This window comes from Octodon degus, unplaced genomic scaffold (assembly GCF_000260255.1).
Source record: "Octodon degus isolate 3935 unplaced genomic scaffold, OctDeg1.0 scaffold00071, whole genome shotgun sequence".
Lineage (NCBI taxonomy): Eukaryota > Metazoa > Chordata > Mammalia > Rodentia > Octodontidae > Octodon > Octodon degus.
The window spans coordinates 9,088,716-9,099,302 of record NW_004524647.1 but is presented as its reverse complement, the minus strand read 5'-3'; the positions used below and the strand labels follow the sequence as shown (position 1 = coordinate 9,099,302).

General features: G+C 37.6%; 1 protein-coding gene across 1 annotated transcript in view; it reads left to right on the top strand.

Moving 5' to 3' along the window:
* The window catches only part of Gdi2 (GDP dissociation inhibitor 2), a 44,480-nt gene that overhangs the window by 8,906 nt on the left and 24,987 nt on the right, over window positions 1-10,587 (top strand). The window contains exons 3-7 of the mRNA XM_004648988.3: window positions 3,234-3,333; window positions 7,668-7,802; window positions 8,974-9,172; window positions 9,415-9,546; window positions 10,278-10,282. Coding sequence (XP_004649045.2) covers window positions 3,234-3,333; window positions 7,668-7,802; window positions 8,974-9,172; window positions 9,415-9,546; window positions 10,278-10,282 — 571 coding nt within the window. The remainder of the gene's footprint in view (window positions 1-3,233; window positions 3,334-7,667; window positions 7,803-8,973; window positions 9,173-9,414; window positions 9,547-10,277; window positions 10,283-10,587) is intronic.

Here is a 10,587-nt window from a genome sequence, read left to right as displayed (position 1 = left end):
GCTCAGCCCACCAGGGGGCGGGGCTGGCTGGCATGTGGTGCTGGGGGATTGAACTGTGGTCGCTGCACTTTGCTAGACTTAGCTTGTTCTAAGTAGGTGCTTTAGACCACTGAGCCATCTCACCAGCCCCTGACATGAAGCATTTTTAAGGTGTGTCTTACTATTGTTTTTGTGTGTCAGGCTTGTAGAATATCCATCTATTTATTTGACCTATTCGAGCTTCTACTGTGTTTGTAAATCATCAGTAACTATAATTAGTGATGTTTCTAGATTTAGAAAGTTTTTTTTCCTGTATTCAGAAATACAGAAAAGGTGAAATAATACTTCCAGTGTATCAAAAACCTTAACATCTGAATTCCTATTTTACGTTTTGTTTGTTTGAACAGTTTTTGTTTTTTTTGAGACAATGTCTTTCTATGTTGTTGGCATTGAACTCACTAGGTAGCCCTAGCCCAGACTGGTTTGGAAATCAAATCAATCTTCCTGCTGCAGCCTGTCTGGTGCTGGGATTACAGGTGTGCACCACTGTACCTGATTTAACATTTGGAAATACTTGCTTCACCTTCATATTTTTGTGGTTTGTGTGTGTGTGTGTGTGTAAGTGATACTAGTGATTAAAACCAGAGCCTTTGTACTAAGCTATATCCACAGTTCTTTTATTTTTTGAGACAAGGTCTTGTTTGTTTGTTTGTTTTTTGGTGGAACTGGGGATTGAACTCAGGCCCTTGCACTTGCCAGGGAAGCACTTATTCCACTGAGCCATCACCCCAGCCCGAGACAGGTCTTGTTAATGACAGTTGCCCTGGCTGGGATTGAATTTATAGTCTTCCTTCAACCTCCCAGACCTGGGATCACAGGTGTGTGCTACATGTGTGGCTTCCTGTTGGTGTTTTTATTGGTTTTGAACAATTGTAAGTAATGTAGACCTGAAGATATTTGACCTAAATACAGAGTCTGTCTAAAAAATGTATGCATACTTTAGGAAAAGAAAAGGCTTGTAAAAATACTGTAATACTAAATTTATTGAGATATGAGAGTCCTGTGAGTTGCCTTTGGCCTCTACAAGAAATGCTCAAAGTGGTGGCCATGAGCTTTGAGACATTTATTGATAGAGCAAACTGCTGCTTGGATAATCTTGCTCACTGAGATGGCTGTACATGCATTTTGAATTTATTCTGTAAGGAATAAATTCACAGCAATGTGATGGGTTTTCAGTTATATTATATATATGACATACATAAAAGTCTGCATATATTAAATCAGGAGAATGCATACCTTACACACATTTTTCTCTTCCTGAAGTGTGCACACATTTTTGGGGGGCAGACTCCATATTTTAGCATTCATCTGTTAAGAATAGCATTCTCCTGTGTAATTCTGTGTAATCATACTACTATTATATTTATGAAAATTGATGATGATCATAGATTTTATTCAGATTTCCTAGTAGCCCTTAAGGTGTTTTATATGGCTATTTAGTAGTCTACTTAAAAAATTATTTATTTTTAAATACTGGGTGTTGAACTCTGGGTCTTCTCACGGAGCTCCTGCTCCAGATCGGTTTTTTTTTTTTTTTTTTTTGAGAGAGAGTTTCTCACTGCGTTGCTAAGTTGCCCATGTTAGGCTCAAATTTATGGTACTCTTGCCTCAGCCTGCCAGTAGCCTTTTGTTTTTAAAACCAGGATTAACTAAAAGTTCAGCCATTACAGTTTTGGTGTTTCTCCTTCTTCTCTCAATCCACAATAATCTCCGAATTTTTTTTCTTTTGCATAGTCTGCTAGGTTATAAGTAATTGTTGTTTGTTACAGCATACTAAATCATGTTTGGGGCCACGTAATATCAAGTTGTGCTAGCATTAATGATGCTAATGACTTTGACCCCTACTTGAGGTGATGACCACCAGATTTGTTCTTTGAAGGTAACTTATGAGCCCATGTGCTGGCACTGTGCCTTCCACACTTGGAGGGTATGTGTGTGAATGCTTGGAGATTCATGAACCTTTCCTGAGTGTCCACAAGCTCTGCTAATATTCTGCTTCATCTGAAGAAAAGGACTCATAAATATTTCAAAATTTTGTTTTTATATTTTTTAAAATCTTTTATTGGGGCTGGCCAAATAACTCAGCATAATAAAGCACCTGCAAGCAGATGCAGGGGTTAGGGTTCGATCCCCAGGCCTGCCGTGCTGGCCCCGCCCCCAGGATGTGCTGAGACACCAACTGGGATTATAGTGTGCACCACCAGCCCAGGTGGTCCGCATGGAGCACCTGGGGTTCTGGGGCCACCATGGCGTGTAGTAGCAGGGATTGAACCTGGGTTCTTGTGCTTGCCAGATAGGTGCTTAGACTGCTTAGCTATCTCCCCAGCCCTCTGAAAACTTAAATTGCAAGCTTCTTTCTATTTAAACTTCTATTCAACTCACAAATTACAAATTTGATTCCTTCCCCACAAAAAAATCACCCTGTAAGAAACAGCACACAACAATGTTTTTGGTGGTGATGGATATGTTTAGTACTTGATAGTAAAGTTATCATGGGTGTATGTATATAAGCAAACTCATCAAAGTGTATATATTAGATATGTGCAGTTTATTATGTATTGGTTGGGGGAAGTTGAGACAGGGTCTCTCCGTGAGGTTGAGAGTGGTATTAAACTCGCTGTGTGGTTCAGGCTTGCTTTGCTCTCAGCAGTCCCCCACGTCAGCCTGCCAAGTGCTGGGATACAAGCATGCACCACCACGCCTGGCCTGTGGATGAGTCGGACCTCAGTAAAATTTAAAACATGATGTCTATAACCAATTTTCATTTTCTTTTCTGAGTTGAACCTAAAATGTCTTTTTAACCCTTTAAATAACTTACAGAAGCAAAACTAAGCCTTTGTTAACTTTTTATTCAGGAGAGACCTTTTTATTCAATTTGTAATTGTTTGATTTCTCCAAATTATAAGGGACTTGCTTGCAGAAGTACAGTGTCAGTGACTAATAGTTTTGTACTTTTACTTTTCTACTAGTAAAGAAGAAAGAAACCAAGTTTTTGCAGTAGCTTGCATTTTTGAGTTGTGTAATGTTTACACATATATTGTAATTTTGGAAAATTTTTGTCTGTTTAAAAAAATGAAGTATCCTTTAGCCTCTTGTGGTAGTATTTAACTTAAAACCACTTGATCAAAGATAGTTTTATATATAACAAAAAATTAAGTTTTGTGACATGATGGGTATTTTTGTTTTACTTATAGTTATACAAAAGATTTCAATTACCAGGAGTACCTCCAGCATCAATGGGGAGAGGAAGAGACTGGAATGTTGACTTAATTCCCAAGTTCCTGATGGCTAATGGTAAGACATTCTGACTTAATTTTAATTATGAGAGTCTGTTGAATCAGATTTGGAAATAAAAATACTCTTAAGAGAACATTTTGGGTTTGAGGGACTGGACTTCATTGAGTGTGGAGTTGGTAAGAATGGAAGGAAGAGGATGTGGCTTACAGTAAATGACTGGAAAAGCAAAAGTGAGTGCAATACAAACCCAAATTGTAAACATTTTATAAATATCAGTGGTTGCGATCTATGTTATATATCAAAATTTTGATATTTGTAATAGATTTTCCTCTTGATTCTTTAGTGACAATCTTAAATTACTGGGCCTGCAGAAATAGTCATTTGAGTATTTTTCTAGTTTTTAGGCTTTTAAAACTTTTCTTATTTGAGAGCAGTATGAAATATCATTTAATTTTAATTTGATGTAATTGTTTTTTGAGGCAGCGTCTCACTATAGTACAGACTGACCTGAACTGTAGTGTTCTCTTACCTCAGCCCCCAAGTGCTGGGGCTTGCAGGCAGGTGCTAGCACACCCGGCTGGAGTATCTTTAAATTAATGTGATACTAATTTTTTTTGAGATGACTTGGAGATGCCAAATTTTGCTTATAGATCTGCTTGTATTTCATAAAATAAAGTATGTGCTATTTTTTCCCTTTTTTTGAATTTATATTCTATAGTTTGTGTGAAAAGACTATAGAGATTTCTGAAATTTAAAATTAACTGACTGAGGGCCAGCGAGATAAATCAGCAGTCTAAAGCACTTGCTTAGGCAAGCTTAGGCAGGCACAGGGGACTGCGGTTCACTCCCTGGCACCACATGCTGCACCAGCCCCATTCTTAGGGTGGGCTGAGCCAGCTAAAATTAAATTGAATTAAATTAAATTAAATTAACTGAATTCTTTTAAGGTAAAGTATAAAGGAAAAATCTCTATTGTCTGAGGATAGGTAATACAATTATTTTCTTAAAATTAGAAAGCAGTTAAGTAGAAAAAAAGGAAAAACTTGATACAATTTCACTATCTGATTATGGCTTATAATTTGTATTTTGATGTATAACATTTTTTGGGGGTGGTGCCTGTTAATACATTATGCTTTTTAATGAATATATTTTGAATATTTGTGCTGTGTTGTATATATCTAGAAGCAGATTTCAGGGATAAAAACTATGATTGATGATTGATTGGTTGATTTAATTTATTTAAAGTACTGGAATTTTTTGTTTTAGTACTGGGGATTTAATCCAGAGCCTTGGTACTGAGCAACGTCCTCAGGCTTTTTATTTTTTATTATAAGACAGGACCTCACTAAGTTGCTTAGTTACCTCAGTTGAGCTTGAATTTGGAGTCATGCCTTAACCCTCCAGAGTGCTGGGATAACAGATGTGTGCTGCCGTGTGTAGCTAGTAGTGGTTGCAGGGCCTCCCTTGTTGGGGCTGAAGCCAGAGCATCACATACACTAGGTAACTGCTGTACTGGGGAGCCACATCCTCCGCCTGGCAGGGAGCTTTCAGAAGTATTTCCCTTTTTATTGTTACAGTTCTCTTTCACCAGTGATGCTGTCCTTTCCCTGGAACTTTTTTTTTTTTTTTTTTTTTTTTTAACTATTTTCTGTTTTGGTACTGGGAATTGAACTCTGGGCCTTACGCTTACTGGGCAGGCATTGCACCGCTGAGCTATATCCCTGGCCTTCCCTTGTACTTCATTAACCATTGATATTATTTTAGTTTTTGTCATATTGAAAGGAAAAATCTGGTCTTTTAAAATTCTTATTTATTAGAGGCCGGAATGAGTTTTAGCTATATTCCTTCTTTCCTAGACTTTACTCAGTTGACCTGCCTTGTGCTTTGCACATTTTCTGTGGAAGTTTTCTGGTGCTGATATGAAAGAATTCTTTGTAAATCAGGTTGTTACACTATGTTGAAAATATCTTTTGTTTGTCATTTGCCTTGTGACATTTTTTTCTGTACAAAATGCTTTCAATTTTCATGTCATATTGGTTGATCTTTTTTCTTTTGTGTACTTGGAAATTTTCTCTGCACTTCAAAGTTATAAAAGCATGAATATTTGTAGTGCTGGAGTTCAGCTCAGTGCATAGAGCCCTTGCCTGGCATGCATGGTCTTGGGTTCAATCCCCAGCACAGGGTGGGGAGACTGGTACTTGCTTTTAGTGATTTTACCATTTTAGTTCTTTGCTATATAAACTTGCCCATTGTACCAAATAAGCAGATTCACTTGATCTTATGAAATTCATCTACTTTACTTTTTTATTTTTGTTTTTATTTTTTTTGTGAAACCAGGGATTGAACTCAGGCCCTTGTGCTTGCCAGGCAAGCACTTATACTACTGAGCCATCTCCCCGGCCCTACTTTATTGTGTTATTGGCTGAAAAGTAGAGTTTGAAATCCAGTTTTTCAAAGTGGCCAGTCACTTGTCCTTCATCAACATTTATGTTTTTCGTCTTGCTTTTTCTTGTCTTTTTAATTTAATTTAATTTTTAAAATGTATTAAGTACAGGGCTTACAGGGTCTCACTACACAGGTCAGACTCGTAGTGAGTAATTCTCCTGTTTTAAGTATCCCAAGTGCTGGGATTACAGGTGTATACCACCATGCCCAGTCTCAGTCACTGTCTCAGTGTGCCCCAGGGGCGGGGCAGGCAGGGATCAAACCCACGGCCCCTGTGTCTGCCTAAGCAGGTGCCTTAATCCACAGAGCTACGTGGCTGGCCCCTGTTTTTATCTTGACTAGAATTTTTTTCATAATATTGAGTTTTTATAAATTGCATTTTTATACATGAGTTTGTATTGTTTTTCCCTACTTTGGGGAACAATTCCTATCATTATACAGTGTGCAAGTCTGTTAACATCTGGCTATATAAATTTCTCCTTATCACTATATTTCTTGTTAAAAGAATTTTTAATAGGGCTGGCCAGATAGCTCAGTGGATTAAGGCGCCTGCTTAGGCAGACACGAGCTGGGGTTTCAATCCCCTGGCTTGCTGTGCCGGCCCCACCCCCAGGGTGCTCTAGGATGGTGATTGAGACTGGGCATGATGGCGCATGCCTGCAATCCCAGCGCTCGGGAGGCTAAAAAAAGGATCACTACAAGTCCGATCTGTGTATTGAGACCCTATAGATCCTGTACTAAATACATAAATAAATAAATAACTTTTAAGTGTTTAGCTACTTTATTGTTTGTCTTTTCCAATTAGCTTTAAGATAATTTTAATTTCATAAAGGAGTTTTTTGCTTTTGGTGTGTGAGAATTCTTGTATGTAGATGCTTTCTAATTGTAAGCCTTTTTGATGTTGGTGTTAACCTTCATGAACATAAACTGACTTGGAAATATTTTGAAGTTGGTGCACTTTGAAATAAATGATAAAGCTTCGTAAGTCCATTTGTAATACTATCATAATTCTCAAACTTATGCCTCTAATAATTATTTTATATCTTCAAACCACGTTCAGTTATTAATCTTGAAGTTATAATATTAAGAATATTTCTGGGGCCGAGGAGATGGCTCAGTAGAATAAGTGCTTCCCTGGCAAGCACAAAGGTCTGAGTTCAATCCCTGGTTCCACAAACAAAACAAAACAAAAAAAAGAATATTTCTGAATATGCTATAAGTATGTATTCTTTCTGTACATTTTAAATAAACCTTCAGAAGTTTTTTTTGGGGGGTAATGAATAGTGTAAAAAATTGGGGAGACATTAATGACAATAAATGTGCATTTATTTTTGGTGATACTGGGGATTAAACTCAGGGACTATTAAGTTGTATTCTTAGCTGTTCTAATTTTTTAAAATTTTGAGACAATCTCAGTAAATTGACCAGGCCAGCCTTAAATTTGTAATCCTTCTGATTCATCCTTCTGGGAATATAGGCATGGCATATGCAGCTATCCTGGGCTTTTTTTTTTTTTTTTTAGGGAAGGGTCTACAGGGTGTTTAGGATCTCACTACTAGATCGGACTTGTAGTAGTCCGCCTGTGTCCAGCCTCCCAAGAGCTGGGATTACAGGCGCACGCCCACAGCAGTCTCAGTTGCTGTCTCAGTGCCCCCAGGGATCTGGCATTGCAGGATCAGGATCAAACCCCCAGCCCCTGCACCTGATTGCACATGCTTTAATCCGCTAAGCTATTTGGCGGGCCCTAGATTTTTTTTTTTTTTGAGCAGGGTCTCACTTTGTAGTTTAGGCTGGCCTGGAACTCACTGTGTAGCACACACTGGTCTTGAACTCAGCAGTATTTCTGCCTCAGCCTCCCCAAGTGCTGGAAGTACAACTGTGTGCCACCATTCCTGGCCAGTGGTAAAATGATTTAAGTTATGGTTTGAATTATGTAACTTTTCTAGGTCAACTGGTTAAGATGCTGCTTTATACGGAAGTTACCCGATACATGGATTTCAAAGTGATTGAAGGGAGCTTTGTTTATAAGGGAGGAAAAATCTATAAGGTTCCTTCTACTGAAGCAGAAGCCCTGGCATCTAGTAAGTAATTTCATTTTCTCACAATAATAGATTTTACAGGGGAAAGGGATCTGAGAAATCTATCTATATGATCAACTAATATTTATTATCCATCATGTGCTAGGCATTTGGGGATATATCAATGAATTTTAATATCACATACAGTTTAGGAGAGAAGGAAGATAAAACTAGAACACTTTCTTTTTTATTATATACCAGCTATAACCTAGTAGGAGTACTGACCTATTAGGAAGAGTAGGCATTTTTTTTTTAATAGTTTTATTGAGAAACAAATAGCAATGAGACAGTTTCAAAGCTGATTACTAGCACAGTTTCAATAATAGTATTACATATAGAGTAGGCATTTTAGGTGAACTTCACACTGCAGTCTGTTCATCTGTATTTGTTAGTGTAAAAAGCAGTGAACTGGTTATCCAAGACTTCATTATGTGATCAACAGCATAGTCAACATCCAACTTTTGTTGAAGTTAATTTGATTTTGAAATCTTAAGTTTCTCTTCTCATGATATGCCAGTGTATTTCTTACTAGTTAGAAAAGGAAAAGGGAACTGGGGAGAGAGCTTGGTGGTCTAAATGCCTGCCTGGCAATCACAAGGACCCAGGTTCAATCCCCGGTACTGCATGCTGTGCTGGCCTCAGAACCCAGGTTGCACTGTGCAAAGCCCCTTAACTGGGCGTGGTGGTACACACCTGTAATCCCGGTATTGGGGAGTCTGAGTTGCATAGTGAGGCCCTGTACCAGATGAATAAATAGATAATTTTTTATAAAGAAGAGGAAAAAGTAGAGTGTTAAAATTTTCAGACATGTGACTGAGTGTAGAGCAGAGTTATCAAAGGAGAAATGTTGAGAATAATGCATTCTCAAAAAATAGATGTTTTTTCAGTCATGTTTACTTTGTATTTATTGAGACTAAATCAACTTATATTTAAGTAAGTACTGGTTCTAATTGTAATTGTAAAGTAAAATTGAAGATCTTACAGCTGACCTGTTTTAATTGTATAGGTTTCTTTTAAAGTCTTGTAAAACTAGAAGCTGCATTGTCAGTTCCCACATCTTGCATTACACTTTCAGAATAGGAGCTGAAGCTAATGATACGCATAAACTTTTTTCTCACTCATTTTTTTCTCATTTACATTATGATTTGTGATTTTTTGAAAAATTCTTTCATAGGCTTAATGGGACTATTTGAAAAACGTCGCTTCAGAAAGTTCCTAGTGTATGTTGCCAACTTTGATGAAAAAGACTCTAGAACGTTTGAGGGCATTGATCCTAAGAAGACCACAATGCGAGATCTGTATAAGAAATTTGACTTGGGGCAAGATGTTATAGATTTTACTGGTCATTCTCTTGCACTGTATCGAACTGATGAGTAAGTTTTTTTTTGTTTTTAGATTTGTATTTTTCTTGGAATTTTCAGTTTCCCAGTTCTGTAAAGTAGAAATTCTTACAGTAAATATATAGCCATGAAGTACTGTGAAAGATGAGGTTCTAGTTTAAAATTATTAGCATTGAGTCTTTTGAGTGAGCAAGAAGATACCATGACTTGAAATCACTTCAGAAAATGACTTTGAATTAAGCAAAAATTTTTAACATACTTTTGTTTTTCTCTAGCTACTTAGATCAGCCATGTTGTGAGACCATTGATAGAATTAAACTTTACAGTGAGTCTTTGGCAAGATACGGCAAAAGCCCATACCTTTATCCACTGTATGGCCTTGGGGAACTGCCACAAGGATTTGCAAGGTAAGAGTCTGCGTATAACCTGTTAGCTGAAACTGTACTGATCCTGCGCTTCATCTTCAACACAGGCAGGTAAGGTGTGGTTTGACTAAGATATGTCTCTGAGTGGTAAGAAAAAATTTATGTATAGTGCAACAAGGATCTTAAGTTTTGGTCTTAGCTACCCATGTGGGTATGAATATCATATCACTGTGGGGTTTTTTTTTTTTCCACTGTGGTTTTAATTTGCATTTTCTGAGGCCTAATGCTTACTACTTTTCATGAGCTTATTGGCTATTTGTACAATTTTGTACTGTGTCTTTTAAAAAAATTATTTATTTATTTGGTACCAGGGTCTTGCTACACAGCTCTGACTCTTAGTGATCTTCCTGTCTCAGCCTCCAGCGCTGGGATTAGTCATGTGCCATCATGCCTGGTTTCAGTTGGCATGCCTCTGGTTCCAGGGCTGGCATGGTTTGTGGTACTGGGGATTGAATGCAGATCTTTGCACTTGCCAGGCAGGCACTTAGACTGCTGAGTTATTTCCCCAGTCCTGTGACTGTCTTTTTACACACTGCAAAAAATTTGGGTTGTCTTTTGTTTTTGGTTTGTAGAAGAATTTGATATATTATGGTGTTGTGTATGACAGGTTTTTTTTCCTCAGTCTGTGGCTTAACTTTTCATAAGGTGTACATTTTGATAAAGTTCAATATGTCAGAATTAATATTTTATGCTTAATGTTTTGGGATTTTCAGTAAAGGTACAGAGGTATTCTTGTCCTTTTCTAGAAGCTTTATAGTTGTAACTTTGCATTTAAATGTGTGGTTCATCTTGAAATAATGTTGGTGTGTGGGAGTGAGGTAGGGCTTGAGGTTCTTTCCCACCTTCCCTGTACTAGTGTTTAATTCTTCTAGGAGTATTTATAGAAAATACATTATTTTCCAGATAAATTTCTCGTGGGCAAGTAAGGTGGATGTGTCTACTCTGGGATCCACTTTCATTCCACTTTTTGTGTATTTCCTATGCATGGGTCGGTCGGTCGGTTGGTCGGTCGGTCGGTCGGTC